This window comes from Lolium perenne, chromosome 3, assembly GCF_019359855.2.
Source record: "Lolium perenne isolate Kyuss_39 chromosome 3, Kyuss_2.0, whole genome shotgun sequence".
Lineage (NCBI taxonomy): Eukaryota > Viridiplantae > Streptophyta > Magnoliopsida > Poales > Poaceae > Lolium > Lolium perenne.
The window spans coordinates 285,216,654-285,242,363 of NC_067246.2; the positions used below are offsets into that span (position 1 = coordinate 285,216,654).

The 25,710-nt window shown below is 43.3% G+C and overlaps 2 protein-coding genes across 6 annotated transcripts; one reads left to right on the forward strand and one right to left on the reverse strand.

Moving 5' to 3' along the window:
• Positions 1 to 7,073: 7,073 nt before the first annotated feature.
• LOC127344240 (magnesium transporter MRS2-E) lies at positions 7,074 to 9,643 on the forward strand. The gene is made up of 6 exons (XM_051370466.2): positions 7,074 to 7,485; positions 7,590 to 7,763; positions 7,908 to 8,036; positions 8,191 to 8,336; positions 8,563 to 8,704; positions 9,134 to 9,643. The coding sequence occupies exons 1-6, from the start codon at positions 7,117 to 7,119 to the stop codon at positions 9,437 to 9,439; spliced, it is 1,266 nt and encodes a 421-aa protein (XP_051226426.1). The 5' UTR covers positions 7,074 to 7,116; the 3' UTR covers positions 9,440 to 9,643.
• Positions 9,644 to 10,948: 1,305 nt separating this feature from the next.
• LOC127344239 (sister chromatid cohesion protein PDS5 homolog B) lies at positions 10,949 to 25,297 on the reverse strand. Of its 5 annotated transcripts, none has more exons than XM_051370463.2 (28): positions 25,045 to 25,297; positions 23,699 to 23,896; positions 23,342 to 23,523; positions 22,043 to 22,163; positions 21,646 to 21,858; positions 21,318 to 21,564; positions 21,080 to 21,225; positions 20,858 to 21,012; positions 20,625 to 20,774; positions 20,496 to 20,541; positions 20,231 to 20,422; positions 19,243 to 19,422; positions 18,868 to 19,019; positions 18,382 to 18,508; positions 17,050 to 17,211; positions 16,909 to 16,974; positions 16,583 to 16,707; positions 14,852 to 14,969; positions 14,329 to 14,463; positions 14,046 to 14,236; positions 13,762 to 13,909; positions 13,539 to 13,676; positions 13,366 to 13,443; positions 12,872 to 13,261; positions 12,751 to 12,779; positions 11,955 to 12,025; positions 11,441 to 11,529; positions 10,949 to 11,353 (listed from the first exon to the last, which is right to left on the reverse strand). In XM_051370463.2, exons 1-28 carry the CDS (start codon positions 25,135 to 25,137, stop codon positions 11,318 to 11,320), a joined length of 3,978 nt encoding a protein of 1,325 aa, XP_051226423.1. In that variant the 5' UTR covers positions 25,138 to 25,297; the 3' UTR covers positions 10,949 to 11,317. The 5 variants fall into 5 exon arrangements, with proteins under 5 accessions (XP_051226423.1, XP_051226425.1, XP_051226422.1 ...); XM_051370465.2 differs by having other exon boundaries at positions 11,450 to 11,526; positions 18,382 to 18,511; XM_051370462.2 differs by having other exon boundaries at positions 11,441 to 11,526; positions 18,382 to 18,511.
• Positions 25,298 to 25,710: the final 413 nt, after the last annotated feature.

Consider the following 25,710-nt stretch of genomic DNA (forward strand, 5'->3'; position numbering starts at 1 on the left):
ACGGCATTGCATCCATAATGGGAATAGCGACTCGCTCTCGCATTTGTATTCTTCCGTGAGCTGGGAAATCACCAACTTTGAGTCTCCAAAAAGTTCCACTGCTTCTGCCCCGGCTTCCAAAAGCAACTCCATTCCCTTGCGTATTGCTTCATACTCAGCGACATTGTTGGCGCAAGGGGTAGGTAGCCTGATGGAGAAGGAATATGTTGCCCCCCGGGGCGACACGAGCAGAATGCCGATGCCGCAACCATCATCACAAGCCGATCCATCGAAAAACATGGCCCATGCACGCACAGACAATGTTGCTATATCAGTGTTGATTCGTTCAGCAATAAGGTCGGCCAACGCTTGTCCCTTGACTGCTTTTGCAGGCTGATACCAGAGATCAAATTCCGATAATGCAAACATCCACTTACCGAGTCGGCCTTTCAACACAGGAGCCGACAGCATATGTTTGATGACGTCTGATTTGCATATGATGACAATTTCCGCTGACAGCAAGATGTGACGGAGCTTGGTGGAGGTAAAAAATAGGCAGAGGCACAACTTCTCGATCTCAGGGTACCTAGTTTCTGCATCCAACATCCTTCTGCTGAGGTAGAAAGCAACCCTCTCCAGACCATCATAAAGTTGCACCACCACTGAGGCGATGGAAGTGTCAGCTATTGACAAGTAAATATAGAATGGTCTGTCTTGCTGGGGCGGAACCAACACAGGTGGCTTCGTTAGATACTCTTTAATCTCGTCAAATGCTCGTTGTTGCTCTGCCCCCAGCGAAACTCCTCATCAGATTTAATTTTCACCAGTCCCATGAACGGCTCGATTCGCCCTGACAGATTAGAGATGAACCTTCTGACGAAGTTGATTTTGCCGATGAGACACTGGAGTTCCTTCTTCGTGGTAGGTGGCTTCATTGTTCGCACTGCCTCCTGACTTTTCAGGCCGATCTCAATTCCGCGTTCATGAACCAAGAAACCCAAGAATTGACCGGCCGTTACACCAAAAGCCCACTTCTTTGGATTCATTCTTAGCCCGAACTTTCTAGTTCGATCCAGGATGTGTCGCAGATCCTCCAAGTGTCCCTCTACTGACACAGACTTGACTACCACGTCATCGATGTAAATCTCCACCAACTTGCCGATCAGATCGTGAAAGATATAATTCATGGCTCTTCGGTACGTTGCGCCGGCATTTTTCAGTCCAAATGTCATGACTACATATTCAAAGAAGCCCACCGAACCTGGTACTCTGAATGCAGTCTTGTGTATATCTTCCGGAGCCATAAAAATTTGGTTGTAACCGGCATTGCCATCCATGAAACTTAAAACCTTATGACCAGCAGCTGCATTGATCAATGTTTCTGCTACCAGCATTGGATACTCATCCTTTGGAGTGGCTCTATTGAGATCCCGAAAATCTATGGCGACGCGCCATCGGCCGTCCTTTTTCTCTACAGGTACGATACTAGAAATCCACTCAGCGTACCTGCATGGCCTGATGAAACCGGCGTTCAACATTTTCTCGATCTCTTTCTTGACTTCTTCTAGAATTTTTGCTTTCATCTGTCGTGCTCGCTGCTGGAACGGCCGAAATCCTTTTACGGTTTACAACTTATTTGTGCTCTACTACGGGAGGGAATCTCCCTACTACGACTACGTGACATGCTTGAGGTGAGATCATCGCTTTTTATTTTTTGGGGCCGATCGCAGGGATCGGCCTTGCCACGTACGTCCATTGACTTTGCTCTTGCTACTCTGTCAGGCCGGTGGATAATACCAGCCTCACCCCGTTTTTTGTAGCTTCGATGCGCTCGCAGCCGTCCAAACTGACTCCAGAGATCGGCTCTTGGTCGTCTGCGTCCCAAATATTCATGCCAGCTATTGAGATCTCGACTGAGTCATCTACATGAACGACCTCCACTTCATCTCCATCCCACTGTATCAGGCATTGGTGCATTGTGGATGGAATGCAGCAGTTGGCGTGAATCCAATCCCTCCCTAGCAGGACAGTGTAGGTGCTTTTGCTGTCGACGATGAAGAACGATGTAGGGATGGTTTTTCGGCCCACGGTTAGATCCACGTCCAGAACGCCTTGCGTTCCTGATGCTTGGCCGTTGAAGTCGCTTAGTGTGACGTTGGTTTTGATCAGATCTGCGTTAGAGCGTCCCAAACGCCGTAGCATGGAGTACGGCATTATATTGACTGTCGCTCCCGTGTCAACCAACATCTTGTTGACAGGCTGCTCGTTGATATAACCTCTTAGGTACAGGGCCTTCAAATGTTTGTAGCTCTTCTCCCGTGGCTTCTCAAAGATAACTGGCCGTGGGCCGCAGTCAAACTGTGCCACCGGCGCTTCTTCAATTCTTGGAGCACAAAACTCTGACGGAAGAATGAACACCATATTTGTGCCAGCCGATGCCTTCGCGTCGGTTTTTATTTGTTTGGGGCGCCATTCTTTCTTCTGTGGATGCGTCCCCGTGTCCAAGGTTTGCTGAACTTTCACGGCCAGATCGGGCCGCGCTTTCCTCAACGCGTGCAGGTATTGCGCCTCGGTTTCCTCCAAGCTACGTAGCCGTTGAACCCTACGCTTTTGGGAGTGACTGAGTCCATCAGGGCACCAACTTGGCCGGTGGTATCTATCTTCTTCTTCATCTTCTGACTCCTCGAAATCTTCCACTCGAGATGACTCAGCTCGTCTGTTCAGAGATGGGAGAGGCCCTAGACGTTTGAACACTGAAACCTCACCTGTGTCCTCCTTCCGCTGTCTACATTCCGGGCAATTGTCGATGGTAGGCAATCGGCTCATACCTGAATCCCAGCAGTGCTTAAAGAAAGGACAATCCCAGTGTCTGTCCATGTCTTCCTGCTCTCTTGACTTCCCCTTAGCGCGACGCTCATACCCTTCATCGTCTCTATAGTACCGATGATATTTTCCATTGTCTATATCAGACCGACGATATCTTTCATCAACTGTACCGTACCGCCGGCGTCGATCGTACTGACGCTCATATTTGTTAAGGAGATGCTCAGAGAGCGGTCGTTGATACCGCACGTTTCTCACCTGTTCCTCGGTGACGTACCGTCTGTCATCATCTTGGGGCCGGTCGCGTGGGCCGGCCTCCTCTTCCTCCTTGCCACGGGGGTGACCGCTTCCTTCTTTATCCCTGCTAAGGTGGTATACAGGCCCTGCCATGTTGACATCGAATGAGAAGTCCAGTTGATGCCTCGTGGAATGATTGAGCTCCACCATGTTGACGCCAGGAAACGGTTGCGTGTCCACCTTCATGGCAAACTGACCAAAGATTAAACGGCCTTGTTCTATGCCGTTTGGATCTGCCGAAGCAACTCTTTGCAGTCATTGGTGATATGGGTGAACGAGTGATGTCACTTGCAGTACGGCCTCCCGTTCATCTCTTGCGCCGTAGGGATTTTATGGCCTTCAGGTAACTTCAGCTGTTTTTCCTTAAGCAATAAGTCAAATATTTGCTCAGCTTTGCTTATATCGAAGTCAAACCCTTTTGCAGGCCCTTGTTGTTTCACCCATTTGCAGGACACGGGATCTGCCCCCCGAGCCCATTCAGTCACGGCTACTTCCTGGTCTTCTGCAGAGTCTCCAACTTCTTCTGTCTCGACCAGGCCTATCGGGCGCTTGAACTTGTCTTGGTACAATTCTGGGTGGCGCTGCTCATACAATGTTAATTTCTGAGCCATGTGCGCCAGTGAATTGTATTCCACCTGGAAAGCCAGATCCTTGATCGGCGCTGCGAGGCCCAACACTGCCAGATCGACTGCTTCTTTCTCATTCAAGCGAGCCGAATAACATCTGTTCTTGACAGTCCTGAAACGCTGGATGTATTCCGACACCGTTTCTCCACGCTTCTGCCGCACCTACGCTAGATCGGCAATGCCAGCCTCGGTAGCTTCTGAATGATATTGAATATGAAACTGTTCCTCCAGCTGCTTCCACGTCCGGACTGAATCTGGTGGCAACGAGGTGTACCACCCAAAAGTTGGTCCTGTGAGAGATTGCGCAAAAAACCTCACGTGTAACGGATCTGATGCTGAAATCATGCCCAATTGTGCCAAATATCGGCTCACATGCTCGATTGAGCTAGACCCTTCTGATCCATTGAACTTTGAGAACTCAGGGAGCCGATACTTGGGCGGCAGTGGAATCAAATCATATTCGTTGGGGTACGGCTTGGAATAGCCGATTGTTCTCTTCTTTGGCAGGATGCCGAACTGGTCTCTCAAAATTGTACTGATTTGTTCCACGGTATTAGCTGCAGGGGTTGAGCTTTCATGACTCGTTCCAGTGGCATATTTAGCTAGCCACGCCTGTTTATCGGCGTCCGCTCCAGAAATCCCTCGTGTTGTAATCTGGTTCGTGCGTGCCAAGTTGTTGGAGTCTGGCACGTATGTGCACACGTATCCATGTGGGATCTCTTTAGGCGGCTCTTGCAGGAACTGGTAATCGCCAGGATCGCCTCCAATCTTGTAGACGACGTATGCCGGTGAACCCGGCGGCTCTGGCGCTGCAAGCGCGAATGGCAGCTATGGTCTGGTTTGGAACGGTATCTCTCCCTGGTGAGTTCCTAGGGCAGGCCCTGACGGAGAGTACTGATGCTTCATGATTTCCTGAACCACGCGAACCGCAACGCGCTCGAAAGCGTTTACCAGGCTCTCAGAATGACGGTGTAGAGAATGAGCTACCATGTAATTAACTTCCTGGCGTAGAGCTCTGGTGCGTTCTTTTGAAGGGGTAGACAGATCCACTTCATCGAGAGCCCCTTCGGGGGAGAACCCTTTCCACCTAACGCCATGTCTACGGGTCTTCTCGAAAGAGCCGATGAGATCGGCTTCGAAGACAGCTTTAATCTCATCATATTTCTTCTTGTGCTCCTCAGGCAGTTCTTCGTAGGTGATTGGTGCCTCCGCCATCTCAGCTGCAGATGTTGACGCAGTTTATGTAGAAGGTCCCACCGGGCGTGCCAGAATGTGTTGCCTGCCAAAACCCACCGGCGAGCAGCGACGAGCAACACGAAGAGCCGGGAGGCTCCCAGAACTGCTGGTGGGCCCTAGTCCCTCGGGCAACGGCCCGCAAAACTCCGGCACACGTCCTGGCTGTTGCGAGGGCGTGCCACCTGACCTATACCTGGTCAGGAAGGTGATGGATTGCTTCAATTAGTTTCCTGCATGGCAGACACGTAAACATTAAATCCGAGCCTCGATCGGCTCTCAGGTTGCCCTGTGAATCGGCTCAAGGAGCCGATCGACCCATGGTTCATATTGGATCTACAATAACATGGGGGTCCTGCTTTATCAAAATTAAGTTTAAATCGGCCTACGACAGTCTAGGGTTTTCACCACATAATTGGAACGTCCTACACGTAGTTGAGCCTGGCAGACACGGAAGATAACGGAAAGCTAGTCTTAGAGAAGGCCTAAAAACCAACACAGAGTCAATTTCCGGAACAACTCCTCTAGGATCGGCAAACCATACCTTACGCACTACTGGATCATTCAACCCGTTTGCAAGGCCTAACCATGCGGATATCAAACTAATCCTTGGAGATCAAGGAACAACCATAACAGATCAGATCTACTAAATAAAGACCAAGCAAGTTGCTGCCTTTACACCTAAGATAGGTGCAAAGGCAGCTAGATATGTAGAGGTAGCCTAGCTAAGCAAACATGTAAAAGTATTGATGCTAGCCGTAACATATCCATGATAACGGTGTTACTCGCCATCAACAAAGCTTCAGTACGAGCAACACAAAACAACGAATAAACTGATACTACCTAGATCGCAAGATGCGATCTAGGTAGCATGGCGCTTACCCGGAAGAAACCCTCGAAACAAGGGGTGGCGATGCGCCTAGATTGTGTTTTTTGTGAACGTGATCGTCCTCTTTCCTCAATAACCCTAGGTACATATTTATAGTCCGTGGACTTTCTATCTTTGGAATAAATCTAGTTGTATACGAACTAAACTCTATTTCTTAATTTTAACTGAAACGTAATCTACCATAATATACAGATACACGGGCAACCTAGCCCAAATTCTCGCAGGAGGCCGATTCATAAACACTTTGTGCGCATATCTTCTAAGCCCATCTCAATCACGGCCCAACTCCCAGTGCGGCTAAAATCTGGTGATAACAATAGTTTACAATACTACAAATAGAAGGGCTAAGAAAATTGGCAAAGTGATAGCTATCTTCTTCGGTCAGATGCACTGGCCACCCCGCACGCCTGACTCCACCTTCTCCACATCGTGCCCGCGCCCTAACTGCTATTGCGGCGCCCCTCGAACCCTTCCGTGACGCCGCGAGCTCGAGGTCCACCCTTCACCGCCCAGCTTCCCGCCACCGCGCCTCCTCTACTCGTTCACATTGGATCGAGGTCATCATGTGTCGTTGCACGCCGCCGAAAGCATGAGCTCCGCTGACATCAATGCGGTGAGGCGGCCCAAGGGCGATGGAGCTCCTTCTGGAAACTATCTAGGTCATGCAACTCGGGAGATGTCGCACGCCGCCTGCTCGGGCCTGTGCCCGCTAGAGCTCGATGAGCAGCGCGGTCGTTGGCAGCGGGTCGGCGGTGCAGTGCGGATCGGCATGGGGAACACATTTGGATTTTTGTTTTGAAGGCAGTGAATTGACGAGGGAGCTCAGGGTAGAGGAACTAGTTGTTTAGGGGTTTTAAAAAAAAGTATGACTGAAACCCTTTTAGGTCTAACAAGTGGGGTCCAGTACCTGACATGGGCAAATACATTGTTCTAGGTCACCTAGTGATTATCATGGACTTTCCAACTGTATTTAGTGATCATAAAATATGTATTCATATGTGCGATGATGGATGCGAGCAAGATTATCGAGTTTACTCACCATGAAATGACCGTGATATGTGATCCGATTTGACCCGCCGCAGCAAGATCCTAATAACCGACTACCATCGTGTGACCGCGTTAAGCCAGCCGCCCGCGACGCGCGGCCTCAGCTAGCTCCTCCCAACTCCGCCCCTCCGCAATTTAGAATTTACACACACCCCGCAACTGTAACCACCCGCGCCCGGAACCCCGCGCGCCGCGGCCCAACTGACCAGCCGACCCGCGCGCATGCACCGGAGGCACCCGCTGCACCCCGCGCCGGCGCCGGCGCCAGTGCCGGTGCCGCGGCGGAAGGGCGCGGCGGCGGCGGCGGCGAGCCAGGAGTGGCTGGTGGTGCCGCCGGCGGGGGAGCCGCGGGCGGGGGAGTTCGGGCGGCACCGGATCATGGAGATGACGGGGCTGCCGGCGCGGGACCTCCGCGTGCTCGACCCGCTCCTCTCCTACCCGTCCACCATCCTCGGCCGCGACCGCGCCATCGTCCTCAACCTCGAGCACGTCAAGGCCATCGTCACCGCCGCCGAGGTGCTCGTCCGCGATCCCAGCAACCCGAGGCTCCAACCCTTCCTCCTAGAACTCCACGCCCGACTCGCCCTCCCGGTACGATCACGCGCGCCATTGTCACCATTACCACCCATCGATCACCAGCCATGCCACGATAGGATAGATTGCATTTTGTAACCGATGCTTCTGCGCGCGTGAAGGACGCGTCCATCGCGAATCTGGCAACCGATGGCGGAGACGAGACGGAGCAGGCTGGTCAGGGGAACGTGCCAATGTCTGCGCTCGGCACGCCTGGCTGCGCCAAGAACCAGCCCTTCGAGTTCAAGGTGCTCGAGGTCTGCCTCGAACACACGTGCAAATGCATGGAATCGGAGGTATGCTTCAGGACTAAGTGCGGCCGTGTTATGCTACAGAAACTTATGATTTGTCAAATCGATCGACTACTGAGTACTGAGTACTGACACACGCTTGTTACCAACTTACCATGTTTCTTTCTTGGTGCAAACTGATGGCGCCAGACGTTGGCTCTCGAGAAGGAGGCGTACCCGGCATTGGACGAGCTGGCCACCAGGGTTAGCACGCGCAACCTGGAGCACGTCAGGCAGATCAAGAGCCGTCTGGTCGAGCTGTTAGCACGCGTGCAGAAGGTAGTATATATAATTGGGATTTGGGAGTCTTGTGCTTTGGATACAAGCAGTTCTTTCTCTGAAGCAGTTATAGGTCAGCTAACTGCTAGTATATGGTATTTACGCGTCTCTCAGTTTGTTTTTGGGCTGTGGTGGTCTGCCGTTCGCATCGCAGGTGAGGGATGATATCGAGCGCTTGCTAGACGACGATGCAGATATGTCCGAGTTGTACCTGACGAGGAAGTTTGCGTTTCAAGGAGCCAATGAGTCGCCAGGCAGAGTGGAATCGAATAAGCACGCATCTGCTGATCATGACGACAAGTATGTCACCTAGTCTTTCTTTTCCTTGTTTCTGGGATGCTAGGATCAAACTAAGAGCTAGTATAATTAAAGTACTCCGGACAGTACGAGTGCCTGAGTTCTATTGTCGAAATAGTATCTAGCACACATGATGGTTTTAGGCTATCCGGATTGAAAGGTGAATGGTTCTTTCGCCATTCCCAAAATGTACTGCTTCGTTTTAATCTGCGCATGCACTTGTTTTCAGAGAGGAAGAAGATCATGGTGACGAGACAGAGAGCAGCGGCGATGAAAGTTCTGCTCATGTTAAGCCTGACATCCAAGAGTTGGAGATGCTTCTGGAAGCCTACTTCGTGCAGGTTGATGGCACGCTGAACAAGTTATGCCATGTAAGTTCCATCTCCTTTTATTCAATGCTTGTGATCATCTCTTGGACTTGTTAATCCAATGATTAACTGCTACTATAAGGTTTAGGGTTTGGACTTTATTTATGCTATGTCAGCACACTGACTATTTGCTGGTTATGCATAACACCATAACATGATCACACGCCCCTTTTGTTGGTAGCAAATGATTAATTGCTACTATCAGGTTTATCGTCTGAATTTTACTTATATTTACTATGTCAGCACACCGACTATTTGTGTAACAAAAATCCTACCGCATTCTCTTATACTCCAATGTGCATACTATAGTTGAATTGGTCACTGAGATCAACGCAAATGCATGTTTATCTTCAGCAGTCCATTTACAGTGCTGGCACTAGCATTAGACGTACGTTTTTAACAGCCTAACATGCACCTCTTATATGCGCGAAGCTCAACGATTATGTGGACGACACTGAAAAATACATCGAGATGATGTTGGACGAGCAGCAGAACCGGCTGCTGCAGACGGGTGTGATGCTCACAACGGCAACGGTGGTGGTCACTGCGGGCATCGTGGTTGTGAGCTTGTTCGGCATGAACATCCACATCGACCTGATGAAGGATCCAGAGACCCCCGAGATGGCGAGTATCAAGAACATGAAGTTCTGGGAGACCACATGGGGCACCGTTGCTGGCTGTGCTGCTATATACTTCCTGTTAATCTATGCAGGGAAGAAGAGCAAGTATTTGAAATGATGGTGCTTTGTTCTCAGTTCCGCATGGGATAGAGGAAGCATCAGACCGCAAATTCTGCAGTTCAGGACTACTATTTTGCCATAGGAAAGCGATTCATCCATTGTGAATATGATGCGATAGTTTCATGTTTTGTTTTGTTAAAGAGATACAGAGAGCTGATGATTGGTGTGGGTCGTAATAATGGAATGATATTCCTTGGAAATATTTTCATATTTTTTTAGGGAGTTTAATGATAGTTGTAAGATGCCTTATCAAGAAACGATTGCATGCACGCCAGAGACACCATGTTTGGCCGTCGTCATATACGGGAATGACACCAACTGGAGAAATCATGTTATCACGTCCATGTTTTTCATTTAGTTTCAATATGTTTCAGTTTGGTTCGACAGATATGTAATTAAACCGAATGAACCAGTGCATGGAAGAATCACTGTGTTCCGGCTTGCATTGATCATTATCTGGGCCACATACTGCAATATCCTTTGGTATTTTTTGCTGGGGTGGGGGGGGGGGGGGGGGGCGACGGCCCATTTCGCCCCCAAGAAGGTCGGCCAGTGCCCCCCAACACCCTCATCCCGTCGTCGGTGGCGCCGCCGGGCAAAGCCCCGGTGGCGTGTCGGCGGGGGATCCTCTCCTGCTGCGTCGGGTAGCGGCACGACTTGGTTTCGTCTAGGTTTTCGGGGGACGTCGTCGAGATGGTTGAGGCGGCGGCGCGTCGGAATAAGAGGGCTGGGGCTCGATCCCCATCTCGGCAAGGCCACTTGTGGCAGCGCCGACAAGTTGTTGGACAGGTTTCCTCTCAGATCTGTGGATTTGGGGAGGGTGGTCTCCCCGTGTGCGGTCAATCTTCGACCCCGCCGTGGGGTTTGTGGAGTCTATTCTGGAGTTGGAGGAGTGCTGATGATGTTGTCTTCCCCTCGGTCGACCGTGGTGGCGAGGGAGAGGAAGGGGATGGCACCACCGTCCTCCTTTTTAGGGTCGTGTGTGCTCTTCTGGTGGTCTGCGGCTGCAGCATCTTGCAGCTTCCTCCGGCCGGCATTGGTGGCTAGGGGAGGCGGCTTGACGCATCGACGCCTGGACCTGCTAAATGGTGGAGCGTTCTGCTTGTGGCTTGGGTTTACTGCTCGGGGATCTTCGTCTGGAGGTAATGCTGGCTCTTCCCCATCTCCTACATGTCCGATGGTCTAGAAAAGATTATTAGCTCTCACCCTCAGGGATGAGCACTCTTTCAGTGTTCAAAGCACAGTGTGGCGACAACAACAACGGTGATACGATGGTGTTGGAAGATGGGGGCGACGGTGATACAATGGTGTTGGAAGATGCGCTACCTCTAGATCCGATCTCTGTTTGGTGACTACAAGGACGATGGGTTTGATTGGGATCTGAAAATATAGTACGATGTCATTCTTGCAAAAGTCTAGGATCATATAATATTTTCCTTTATTTTTGCTGCCGTTTGTAATCGGTTTCGCCAATAAATTCCATCAGTTGTTATCTCAAAAAAAGACATGCATGAACAGCCCTCCCTCCGCATCAATTAAATCCAACCCAAGGGAGTCGGAGGGAGTACTACTGCTACACCTCCACATCATAAATTCATGGTGCGTAGCCCCTTCAATTGAAGAGGACGAGAGGAGTTGTGGCAAGAGGTCTTCAATGCCATTTTAATCTTCCAGGGCATACTTTTGATTGGATACCTTACATAACAGATAATATAAGCACTAATTCGACCATCACTTTTCTATTTACAACGTAACATGATGGTCCAAACCAGGATTTCTATCATCACTGCAATGCCCGCTAGCGGATGCACAAGAGGTAATCTAGAACTCTGCATTAATATATCGCAAAGAGGTCAGCTAAACTCCAGTTAGATGGTCACGCTTGCACCTTCCTTGATCTAGTACATCGAACCTGACAAAAGGAGAGGTCAATTCATGATATTCAAGAATGACAATGAATCACAGATGAATCATGTTTATTCCTCTCAAGTGCATTTACATTGCTTACTGTGTCAGCAGTTAATCCAGAGTTCTGTGCACTCCTCAAATCTAACGCCCTCTTGCTTTTTTTCCTGAGGCCAACCCCTGCTTACAAAATGGGAAGTTGACAGTTCAGCTAAATTAAATACACTTGTGAGATAAAACAGTCATGATATTGCCATTTCTGTGCGACTGTTGACTGAAACCAGTTGCATGCAAGCTGTGAGCATCTTTACTATGCTTGTTCAGTCAGGAAAGACACTTTTAAAACATCATGCTCTATATACTCATTTCAAAATAATCACAGATGCATCAACAATATCAACCTATTAAGACTTTACAGTTTGCATGACATATTGATATCATGAATTAGTAATACTCCCTCCGATCCATATCAGTTGCCACTAATATAGATGTATCTAGACATATTTTAGTTCTAGGTACATCCATATTAGTGGCAAGTAATATGAATCGGACAGAGAAATATAAAGGTAATATCTTGAATAATGTCTTGGTTACTGGACGTGACTCACCTGTTTTGTTGTTGGATGAAGGACATTTCACAAAATTATCATCACAATCACCAACATCTTCGTCTAGCTCACTGTTGTAAGTCGGAATGTTAGTATTCTTGGATGGATACCTGGTGAAGATCTAGATGAAAAATGCTCCCTGTGTCCCGTAATATAAGATGTTATTATAACTAATATAGGACCTGTTGCCGTTGGTATGCATAGCATCTGTGAGCTGCAATGCATTTTCCGTAATTGGTTGTAGTAACATCTTATGATATGGGACGGAGGGAATATATGGGAAAGAACATCCCTAACCAATGTTGCCTACTGCATAGACCCAATAATGCTCATAGTTAACTTGCCATGTCATGGCTTATACTCCCAATTCTGTCATGTAGTTAGAAAATGAGAAAAGCTCCCTATCCATGTGTTCTAAATAGTGAATGTAACATGAACAATCATCAATTAGCAAAAGTAGACAGATATAAGTTTAGCAGAGTTTGCAGAACAGTCATTTCATTGTGCTTAAGTAACAAAAAACATGGTATCACAAGACAAGGTACTATTTACTCCCTCTGTTCTCTTTTATAAGACATTTTAGCTCTTTTGTAGATTCACTCACTTTAGTTTGTATCTAGTCTATTTTTAGTGTGTTGGTTCACTCATTTTGGTTTGTATCTAGTCCACTTTCAAATATCTAAAGTGCCCTATATTAATGAACAGAGGGAGTAGAACATATTCTTTCATACCACAGGACAACAGGGGGAGATCATTTCCAAAGAAAGAATACATATTAAATTGCTTGTCTGCTTACCAATCTCTGGGATGGCAATCAGGAATGTCCTACAAAAATAATAGAAGATAATATATATAAATTTCCATGAGCCAATCCACAGATAATCCAATGGTCATACACATAAACTAGCAAACTTTACCTCTGTTAACATTGTGTCATTAATGAACTCCCACTTCTGATCTGACTTTGAAGGTATCTTCTTCACAGTGGGACGATTTTGATTTTGTAAGAGTGAAGCACGATCTCTAGATTCACCTTCCTTGGTCAAACCCAAAGACCCTGGAGATGACAACTTTGTGCCGGCAGAACCACAAGATGACACCTTGTCCTTTTCCAAGCTATGGCTACTATTCTGATCATTTTTCTTGGAGACATCTTCCGCCACTACTGAACTTTTCTTCACTTTCACTTGATCCTGACCACTTGCACACGGTCCCACTGATGATTTGTTTGATGAGGAATGAGCTCCCCTTTTAGGAGCAGATTCTTTAGATGGCCTCTCAGTAATAATAGAACTTTCAGTATGCTCCTGAAATTCATGTTAATGATGTAAAACTACTAGACCATAATAGATGATGTAAACTACATACATGATATATGTAAATATATACAGAAATTGCAGACAGAACGTACCTGGTGATTATAAGGTTCATGAGCTTTCAGAATTCTCTTCACAAAATCATCAGTAATTAAATCTAGTTGGCAGCACTCCTACAATAAAAATACCGAATCAGGAGAAAATTAGTCAATGCAAACAACACGAAAGTTCGATCGAACCATGAGAATAAATAGTCATATTAACCTACATCAGCTTTTCTCTCACTCGCAGAGAATCTATAATAAGATGAGGGCAAGAGAATATGGCGTGGAGAATCTGACATCTTGCAATACTTATCAAGCTCTTTTACCATAAGTAAACCAATTTTCGAGAGAATATGCAGTTTCTGTGAAGGAGGTTAGGAAATTAGTACCTGATGAAGAAATTTATAGGCAATTGTAAAATGTTTAAGCGATAGCCAAGAGACATACATGAGTGATATCAGAATAATACAGATCCTGAGCCTTCTGAACAGCACTAAAAATGCCTAAAAGAATGGATACAGAACTGGTGGGGCCATGGTCAGTTCGGTTTGGATTGTCTATTTCAACGAGCTCTCTTAACATCACAACAAGTGGGCTGCCAACAAACAAAGGAACAACAGAGGACGTGATTACAAGCTTCAAGCTTCTAATTTTGCAGTCACAGGCACTACTTGAGCGCACCAGACAAAAACTTCAATAGTTGGGGTCAAACATCTGAAATAAGAAAATACCTCCAAAACCCAGAAGAGATAGTCTCCTTTTCGGAAAAGTTTAAAGGAAACTCCCTATCATATGCCAGGACATGGATAAGGAAAACAACAGCGTATGTTGAATTCTCTACTATTGAATCTTTGCTTGTTCTGTTCTGATGAACAGAAACTCCCCCTTGCTCTTTTAGCACTTCAATCAAGTACCTAAGCGACTACAAAAAGTACAAGTCAACAGACAGGAATTAGCTTCACAAGCAAGCTTGTATAGCATATATACAAAGAAACCAGAAAAGAAAATACATACTTCAGTACGAACATCTCCAGCGCAATCTGTTGATGCCAATGCAAAAGCGCATGCATATCTAATAGGTATTGCCTGGTTCTTCAGAAGGCCATAAAGTTTGCAGATGAATGACTTGCGAACAATATATGAAGAATCCTGGCAACCAGACATAATACATGCAATGTTAAAAAGAGAGGTGGAATACTAACACGCATGGCCCCTCCAACAATTGTTCTGAATAAAACTATGCAAGGTCTATAAAGAATAAATTATAATTAATGATCGACATAGGTAAGCAAAAAATGATGCTTGCAAACAGATGTTTGTTTAGAAGGTATTCAAAATCAACAGCAAACCAGGTTATTATAATTAATGATCTACATAGGTAAGCGAAAACAGTCCAAACAGATGTTTGTTTAGAAGGTATTCAAAATCAATGGCAAATCAGGTTATCTGATAAGTAGAAAGGCTTAGTGGGCTGAAATGTTAGCCCTATATGAAAAATAAAATCAGATATTTGTTAACAGTAGCATATGGATGATACCCTGGCGATGAGAAGGGCAGTGCGAAATAATTTTGGTGAAATCTGTGAATCCCATCTTGTAGCTAGTCGTAGTACAGATTTCCCAGCAGCCAGTCTCAGATATGGCTTATCGTAATCACTGTTGCAGCAGAAGAATCAGAGTGAAAACACAGAACATAAATAAATATATTTCACGTGTATCAATAAAGCAAAGTACTTCAGAGAACACCAAAAAATCTACTCCATATTAGAGCCCGAGCTCACTGGACCCCTTTTTAAAAATATTCTCAAATGATATTTTGAAGTTTCAAAAAAATCTGAAAAGAATATGTACATATAGGTAATGATGTATACTGCGAGCATGAAATATCTCAATCTGAAATACTTTGTATTATGGGATATACACAAAAAAGACAAAATCTGACAAGGTTTTGAAGGTGCATTGTTCACACACCCAGATCTATAATTTTGTCTTTTTTGTGTAGCGTAAGAATTACAGCATATTTTGGATTAAGACTTTGCAGACTTGAAGTATACATCATTTCCTAGATGTACATAATTTTTCAGCATTTTTTGAAACTTCAAAAATACTTTTTTTGAATGTTCAAAATAAAGGGCTCCTGTGAGAGCCCGTGAGCTAAATTGACAAACTCAAACTAATACTCCCTCCGTCCAGAAAATGATGTTGCAGATTTGTCTAGATACACATGTAAGCGTCTAGATACATGCCTATCTAGAAAAATCTGTGACATCCTTTTCCGGACGGAGGGAGTATATAATTTTGTTGTATCAGAGCTTTTAGCTTGAATACTATTGTTCAGTTAAGATTGTGAGCATTAATCCTAAGCTGATAGAAGCTTATTAAAAACACACATTATACCCTCTTTCTTCTTTCTGCACTCAATATTGGCCCATGCAATAAGACCGAAACAATCAAATTCAAACCCGAACCACCTGGTTTGACATGAATCTTTTCTTCCAGAGCCCACGGAAACTAAATTGACCACCTAATCAGCAATGCTTACTTGCTTCACCCTTTAGAATAAGTTCTGTGAATGCCTAATTTCCTTGCATTATACTACCTCCGTTCCAATGAATAAGGCCTATATTATTTTTTTAAAGTCAAACCATGTAAAGTTTAACCAAGTTTTTACTAAAAATCATTAACATGCAAAATATAAAATCTTTCATATGATATCTATAGAATATCATAGTTGTTGATAGATTTTTCTAAAAGTTTGGTCACACTTTACTTGGCTTGACTTTTGAAAAAATATATAAGCCTTGTTCATTGGAATGGAGGGAGTACTAAACAGGAAGCATCTGGCTGAAAATAGTTGATGTTCGAGATGCACCAGTTCATCACAGTAGCCCAAACACGAAGCTAACAAAAATAGGACATCGTGAAAGTTACACAGTACACAACTTGTATCACAGTAAGCATTAGTCATGCCTCGCATAGTAGGAAACTTGACCATCTATCTTCTTAATGCAAAAACATGCTCTAAGAACTAACAATAAGAAAGGAAACTTGACCGCACCACAACAAATTATGTGTTTCAATAGTGCTTGAACAAATATAATAAGAAGCTAATCAACCAATGCATTGTAGAATATCTGTCCTGAGTAGTGAACAAGTATCACCAAATGTTAAAGAACTGGTGCAATCAGTAGAAACGAACAGAAAGTTAGTATAGTGAAGCATTTATTGAAAACAATAACAAGAATGTGAGAATGTAGAAAAATACAAACCATATAGTTATGGACGTGAATTCTTCGCGAATTATCTCTAACAACATCTTCAAAAAATTCTCTATTCGATCCAGGGCGGTAGTTCTTGGTGAACAACTTTTGACAAGTACCTTGAGACAATAAATCTACAATTGACAACACAAAAACATTAGAGCAAAACAGTACACTCCATCCACTTCAGCTCCTAGTGTAAATCACATAAGACATATCAGTTGAGGCTGAAGTGGACAGTGCAGGGTAAAATTCCATCATGAAGTTTACTCAAATGTGGAATCTCCCTACTAAATCTACCATGAGTTGAATACTTTGTTTTGTCTAGAACTTACCTTCAGTTTACAAGAGAAACTGCAGGCATTTTCATCAGGGGGTGACAGTCCAGGAGTTGAAACAAACTACATAACCATAGCAGGCATTATATAAGTATGTCTTTCTCAGGACATCATACTGCTATAAAATAATTTACCTACCTCAGATGAGACAAAAACACGTTGAACGAATTTGATAATGTGTTCATCATATGATGTATACATAGAAGGAGAATGCTCCAGTATTAAGCCCAAAGACTGTAAAAGTGTTGGGATATTATGATTATCAGGTATGTATGTCTTTTTCAGGACACCAACAACTTTCTGCAGGCAAGAGAAGACTATGTAAGTTGTGCACAAAGGTGTGCCTTTATTTAACAACTAAGGCATGCGAAAAATAAGAAGTAATAGCTTGCCACCAAATAACATTGTGACCACTGACCAATATATTTTCAGAAATACCATTCTGCAACAGGTTCAAACATTTCCATATGTAAGCAACAAGCCATTATAAATATAACACTTGATTGTAAATTGATACCAACATGGACTATAAAGCAAACCATAACGCATCATCTGATAACAAAGACAATATATCAAGCTCACAGCTGGCAGTGTACGTTTCACATGACTGAATAAAAATTGGGAGAAATCTAAGTTTTGTTATAAGTCCTGGAAAATGTATATGATCTAAAATTCTGGATAAGAATAATATATGTCAAACAAAAAAGGGTCACTGATTGATGATGTTGACAGAAAAATAGCAGGCGTTCAGCCGGAAATACACTTGATCCCAGGTGCATATGCCCCTGCCACTGGAAAAAACACTTTAAAATGTTTTTTTTTATCGAACAAAAAATTTGTCAACATTTTAGGTGTGCATGTCGATTTTCATGGAAACCCGACATTTTTTGTGTCCTGTGTAAAAGAGATGAAGAAATGTCTAAATAAGAGTTATTTTTTAGCACCAAATTTTGTCTTTTTTTACATATACAACACAAATAATAACGTTTTTTTGTGAAACGACTTCACAAGCACATATAACGTTGACAAGTATGTGAGACATTTTTTGTCAGAATGTTTTGAAATTTTGAAATACGTTTAAAACTCATTTTAAAAAAACAGGAGCATCTACTCCTGGGTGCAAAAATGCATTGTCCGTGTTAAGCACATTCTTTTATCACCTTGTTCAAAAGACTGATGCATACTAAAAGTTTGAGTGGGTGTGCTCCTTTTCTAGAGTAATGATCTTTTCAAATTGATTCAATTGGCATGGAAACTAACTCCAATTTGACATGTTTGAAAACTTGTCACATGGTAGCACCATCAATGTGATGACTTGGTTGATAACACAACAATTGTTTGGCAAAGGTACCATCAATGTGACAAAACGTCCTTAACAAATACTGAGACAAGAATGTACTGTTACGATAACAATTCAGGACTATGACAAATCCGAAAAATGACCAAATCAATGAACTAATTATTACCTACCTTGCATAATTTGGCAAATTTCTTGTCATCTGGAGACTGTATCAGAGAGGCAATTGCAGATATGGCATACTTTGATTCAGCACGTGTTCCATCAATACACTTTTGCTCCAGTAACAGGTAGACATCACTACTGGAGAAAAAAGACATACTACTATGAGTAAAATATTCACCTGAAGATAATTAAAAATGAAGAGAGAAATGCTGCCCTTGCAACTTTTAAATACAAAAGGTATTGACATTTTTCTTATCACTATATTTTCTTTACATTACCGTCCATTCATCTTATAATTGGTAGGTGGTTTTCTCCGGTTTTTAGTAAGCTAACACAAAGTCTCGGTAAAAAAGAAGGCAAACGACTAGCAGAGAACAACATATTTAAAACTTAAAAAATGGCTTCGGTCAAGATGAACCATGCACACAGGAATTATCAACATACAAACAGATCGAGACAATCCAAGTTCCAGTGCAACTTTAATTTGTTTTTACCTGAAATTAACAGATAAATGACACGCTGATTTTGCCAAATATGCCAACATTTGGAGAGTCTTCTCATTTATCAGGACCGACTCTTCTGAGAACAACTTTAGCAAATACTCCTCTGAGCCACGGAACAATGATGGAAACACCAGTGCAACTAGCTGCATAATTACACCCTTTGAGTTAGAAGTGTGGAAGATGACTCTCAGAGGAGATGAAAAGGTGTGCGTGAACTAAAATGAAACGAGCAGTTAAGGACAGAAAAAATCAATCAAGGGTGAGAACTGAAAAAGCAGTAAGAAATAAAATGTTGCATGCTTGCAGCAAAGGGTAGTTCATGTTCCTATAAGGAAACGCCTAGCTCGCTTACAATTAACTACTTACCAATAGAAGATCACATGCAGACTCTGCAAAATGAGTCGATTCATTTCTGCAGGAGAGAAGGGCCTCCAAAATGGCACAGATCATCTCCCAATTAAATAGTGAGTGCGAGAGTTCTGTAGACAGTTGTTTGCAGAAGTTGAAAATTGGATGTTTGTTACCAATTCTCTTGAGAAATGAATCCTGCAGTCATTCAAGCATGAAATCAGGTACAAACGTGGACATTAGATTTGTGGATCTGCTGTGATATAAGCCTTAAAAAACGTTTGTGCAAATTAAACCATGTGGAGAAAAAAAAAGAACAGTCAACATAACAGGGTAAACATATACATGCTCTAGAACTAAGTGAATAGCTTAATACTTCAACCGAACATGGAAGTTGGGCATTATGTAGTTTGCTGACAAAAATGAATTGGAACTGTTGTCAAAAGTGAAAACTGCAGTCAGCAAGCCCTATGCCTATAAGTTTTAAGCTTACAGGGATAGCCAATTGCATGCATAATGCAAAATTTGAAGTTCAAATTTGACCTCATGACAAGAAACAAAAACACACCGAAAATGGCAACAAAATAAAGCAAGACAATCTGCCCTGTTTTTTTCATGAGCACTAAGTGAGTTCTACCTTGTCTTTTGGATATTTTGTTTTCACTTTTCTCTTAACCTCAGTGTTTTTAAATTATCAGTAAGACTCTCCCTTACTGTTCCCATAAAAAAGATACTAGTTCAATTTCATGAGAATCATTTAACTCATTTAGTGCTAAACTGGAGAGCATGCTCATGTTTCCACAAAAAACGTTGTGCATGGGATATTGCTGCCACTGATGACTTCTAGACTTAAGGATGCTATGAAAAAGGGAAAATTGAATATTAAAACTAATTTTAGAAAGTATAGATCACAGCCTCCTCGATAAGTTTACAGTTGAGCAAACAAAACCAGGAGAAACCAAACAATGTACAGTCTTATCATTTAGAAGGACCAAATGAGTATTACTCTGATTGACCGAACTGTTGCAAAAGTAATGCCCTCCTTAATTAGTTCAGTCAAATCCTTAAATATGTTATTATCTTTCATCTGGTGCAATTTCTCAAAGCACTCTTCAACTTTAGGGATATCTGCAAAGGAAGAAGACATCTTCCTAAATGACCCACAAATTTTCTTCTCTATTTCATCTGAAGGTTCCTCCTGCAACACATGCAAGATTCAATTTGAGAAAAGGGTCACTGAATGTTCTGTATTTATTGATGAATTTACAAACCTTCTTTGCTCGAAGTGATAAATATGCTTGCATCTCCAGTTGCAACCTAGAGGTAAACTTTAAAATATGAAATATGCTTGAAATAGGTACTTCATATTTGAAGTGTATATTATATGTACAAGTGTTTACCTTCTTTTCTGAGAAAATATGTTGCGCAAAGCCTTAACATGCTGCGATTTGAAATAATTAAAAAACTCAACCCAATGCATTGCTCTTTCTTTTGGAGAAAGTGATGGTGGAAAGATTTCTTCAGCAAATATAAGCCCCATATTCTGTGACCTGCCAGAACAAGAAGTCGGAACTCAACACCATAGGCATAATCAAATATACAAAAACAAAAAGGGAAAAAAATATGAACAAACCTGAAGGATCCACAATCTTTGTCCAAACATAGAAGAAGTTTAGCTGGGATTTGTTCATAGTGAGGGGTGATTGTCGCAATTCCTTTGGAGCATTTCTCACAATAATCTCGATAAAGGTCCAGAAACTTATGCATTACATTCTTTCTCACAGAGATCTGAAAAAAAATATCAGTGAGGCACAGTAGAGAAAGTGAGGCAAGAAATATCAATAATGTCTGATACCTTTGTGTCACGTAGCCTCTCTGCTGCTTGTAACATTAACTCAGAAGGAAATGAGCTTAGATTTGATTTGGCTAAATCACAGACTGCATAAACAGCTCGGATCCTCACTTTGTCATCAAAATCCAGTAACCTTCCTTCAAGAGATTCTGCCAAATGGAACAAAATATCCACATGAAAAGGATGCTTACACTATAATAGTGTACATATAATGATGAAAAAATAAACGTTCAAGCCTTACTAAGAATATCCTGTGCTATATTTCCAGATGATACAGCAATCTCTTTCTGGGAAAAAAATTCAAGCCTTACTAAGCACACTTTTGCTGCATCAATTGCAGCAATTCTTACTTCTGCAGATTTGTCAGAGAATCTCTTCAAGAATTCCATAAATACTAACTGGTTTTCTTGACCAAAGCGAAGATTAGAGAAGACAAGAAGCCTCCCAATCAGCTGTACTGCCTCCAGTCGGATATCAACCTGGTCACTCTAAGGAGGTAGATGGTAGAAGTTCAGGGAGAATCAAATGCGAGCATATTAGTGTAACAGAGTCAAAAGAGAATGACATACCAGGAGCTCATGAGTTAAGCTTGGAATAACAACAAAGAGCATCTGGGGCGCACACTGGAATAATTCTAGAATAATTTTATGATGCAGTTTCTTGTGTTCATGGACCGGTGCACCCTTGTTGAAAATGCAAGATGACAAAAACATTCGAACAGTGTGTTCCAATTTCTCGGCACAGTTTTGAATGATGTCAACAGCAAGCTTGTGGGCTCCTCCCTGCACAGGCAACAAGAAGCAAACGACCGTTAGCTTGGACCAATGAACAAGTAATACAGGTGTTCATATATGCAAGTTATTCATACAGAGAAGAACATGCACATATTGTAAGGAAACGTTACTCCTACGGTCCTACCCCAACCTCAACATAAAGTACGTATTAAATGGATAATAAGCAATGCACCTTGTCCTCTTTTACTAAATTGCGGAAAATCACATCCAGAAGAGCTTGAGTGACTTTTTCATTTAATATTTGTGTCATTATTGATACCATAGCCTGGTGCACACATTGCTGAAGACCTTGCCTGTAAAGAGTTTCAAGATCAAGAAGGTAGAACGAAAAGAATTGAATATAAATTCCCTGAATAAGACAATAATACATGGCAGACAATTACGAACATGAGCGATCATAGCTATTTAAACCAGAATGGACAACCGGTTGAACAGGAAAAATGCATAACCAGAGACTACACCAGATCGGCTTGCTTCAAAGACCGTCCATGTAATTGGACTGTATGAACCAAAAGAAAACCACTGAATCAATGGTTACAACAAGCACAGCGGTTCTTGTTCCATGCTTAGGCTGCTGCTTAAATCTCAATTGGAAACGACTAGGCCTGGCTGATACATCTTCAATGTTGGCCTATGAGGCCAGGACGAGCAGTCCAGCACGACATGCCATGCAAGTGGAGCTTGGGGTTTCCGTTCGTCATCAGTCACCACAACTCTGTAGGCGAAGGAGGAGGCAACAGGTCTTGGATGACAAGGCTTGACCATGATGATGAACACCACCAAGGGTACGGTTGCCGGTGCTAGCCAAGAAGTCGAACTCCCAGATGCTCGACCCAAAGAAAGACGTGGTGACTCCCTCCCAAGCATGCTCCAGCCAAGATTCATTTTTCATGAAGAATGTTCACGCTTGTCAGAACTCGGACGTGAGTTTTCTTAACTTGGCTTTTGTTTATTACTTTATTAGTTAGATAATTAGTTTAGTTCACAGGAGCAACAATAAATGCATGAATTAGCAGCTTAGAGCAAACTAATCGTCCCATTAAGTACTCAAAAGTGCAACAGCAAGCATGATAGTGCACACTGACATTTTATGTGATACATGGCACAAGAAACCTGATGATTTGAGAGTCCGCAGCTTTTTCAATAAATAATAAAAATGCCTATGAATGGCCATGTCAATAAAAGAACAAGCATAGTACTGCATATTTACAAATTGTGGTACACGGTATTGGAGGTCTGGATGATTTCAGAATTCCAAAATCTCAACACAAAATGCAAAGAATATGCAAAAAAGAAAGATATTAGTGAAAAAATATGCTCGGGATTTTTACAAGAAATGCCGCTATAAGCAAAATTAATGTATTTACAATTGAAAGATAGGTCTTGAAAGATGAGCATTAGATTTAAGCTTGGTTCTTGGTTGTAACAAAATATAAGTTTATAACAACAATAGCATTAGATTTGGTCTTACTTTGCTGCGGAGAAGAAAATTTTGGCCATATCAAGAACCAAGTCCTGACAGCCAGTATCGACCATAATTACAGAGCATCTAAGTGCAGCAACATTTTCCAAAATTTTCATCCTTCTTGTCAGGTATGGACTGCCAGTTTCAGCAAGCCCTGCGAACTCGCTGATGAAAAGCCTAAATATTTCCTGAGATAAATCAGTTGACATAGTGTTATGAGACAGTGGTCCTTATTCAAATTGGTCTTTGTCGAAAGTGAATAATGTTACAGAAATAAGTTGAAAATATGACTATTAGGTAATCCTGGTAATGGTCCAAGAAGTCACCAAGACCCAAGCACTGAAAGATGCAAGTGTTAAATACCTTAAATATTTCGTCAGTGAAAGGTGGATCAGGTGCAAGGATTCGCATAACTTCAATAAAGCAGACAGCAACAAGAAGTCTGACATCCTTGTCCTTATGGCTGAGTAAACTGGTCTGGACCAGTGATTTACTCAAAGGACGTAGAGCATCATGCAAAGAGGAGGACTGACTCAACTCTGATAAAGCACTTTCAGCTTGCTGCAAATAATAACAAAAGCATGTTACAGAAGTAGAAAATTCAAATTTATTCAGAGAAAATGAATGTGAAATAATAACCAATGAAGGAAGCTGCAGTGCGGAGTACCAGTTAGTACTATATATTTTTCCTTTTGATCATTACGGTGAGTTGGACTCAAGTATTTACATAGTCACCGCTAGCTTGCTTGCCTCTACCAGACTACCACTAGGTTCATATTTCAACTGTTGGGATGTTTGTCATAGTGCAGATGCATTAAACAAAAGTATGAAAATTTGCAATCCCTAATGAGTGCAAGAAAACAGTTCAAGTAGAGATTGAACAAGGTGTTTGTACAAGTACAGTAGAACCGGATTAAAAATGTATTTTCCACGAAAGGTAAATGGCAATAGGCCCTAAATTAATCCACCCGATCTTTTAATTAACCTGTTTATCATGTAAAATAGATAAAATCATCAAATGTTACTGGCAGTTTAAGCTAATGAATAGGTTCAAGCCCCAAAAGTCAAATCTCCTCTGTTCCTTAACCATATATCACAATACTAGTAACTTCCTTCAAAATAGCAATTCAGTTGAAACAAGCATTCACAGAATTGTTTAAGCCAGTGAGATATAACCGTGTGAGACTTAACTGAAGGCTCTGTGACTGCTTCCAATTGCAGGGAAATGAAGGTTCTAAACTACTGGAACCTCGTAAGGGGGAAACATTTTGGAGAAACCATAAACATCATAGCTACCGAGTTGACACTGGACACCGCTAACCAGAGAATCTAACTCAGAAGCTAGACTCACTCAAACTGCCAAACGTAAGCATAGTGAATACGCAGCATGTTCAACATCGCTGCCTCTGTGCCCCATGATGGGGAAAATCGGTACAAAGTGATGCATGGTACCCGAATTTACCAAGCCATCAGTACCCACGCCCCGTCCTAGCCCCATAGGTGCCGGAACGGACTCGCGAACGCCACCTAGTAGCAAGTAATACTACAGCCACTGTTCGATGACAACAGGAACAAAAACACCAGCACAATCAGCGGTGCCCGCCAACCAATTCAAAACCCCAAAAGCAGCACAGCGCTTCACGAAAAAACGGAAGCTAGATGGTTTAGATCCGACGAAGACCGGGCGGGACGGGACGGGGTGCGGTCACCTTGAGGAGCTTGACGAGGGCGTCCTTGCCGAGGCGCGGCTGCGCGAGGCGCTTGCCGACCTCGGTCGCGACCTCCTCCGCCGAGCCAGGCATTGCGGCGGCGACGGGCTCGATTCGGGACCCGAAACCCTAGACTAGTGGGCTAGGCGGCGGGGTTGGGGGCCGGAAGCGGGGGAGGCCATGGAGGAGGAGGATGGAATTGCGAGTACGGAAAAGCGAGTCCGTCAGAGCAGGGTTGGGGGGGGTTGGGGACGGCGGGTTTTGTGACAGGTTGCACCTCGGGAGCACGGTGTGTGGAAGATCTACCAGCCACATTTTTCCCACAGGGACCTAAACAGTATTTTTCTTAACTAGTTGAGCAAATTTGAAAATTTATAAGTCCTCGGATAAAAGGGTTAGAGCATCTCGCCGTAGAGTTGTAGAATTTAGTTGATTTTTTCAGATTTATTTGTAGTCTGTTTGATCTTGTTGTTGTATGTATGTTAAAGAAATTTGTTTATGGAGCTCTATTTTACAGCCGGTGAATGGTTGTTTTTGGCTTCTTGATTGCTGGTTAAGCTCGCGACGACGCCGCACGCTGTATTCGGATCAAGCACGCTGCAAATAAGTTTTACAGCGCCAAATTTTAGAGCATCCGTTAGATATGCTCTTATGAGATTGAAAACT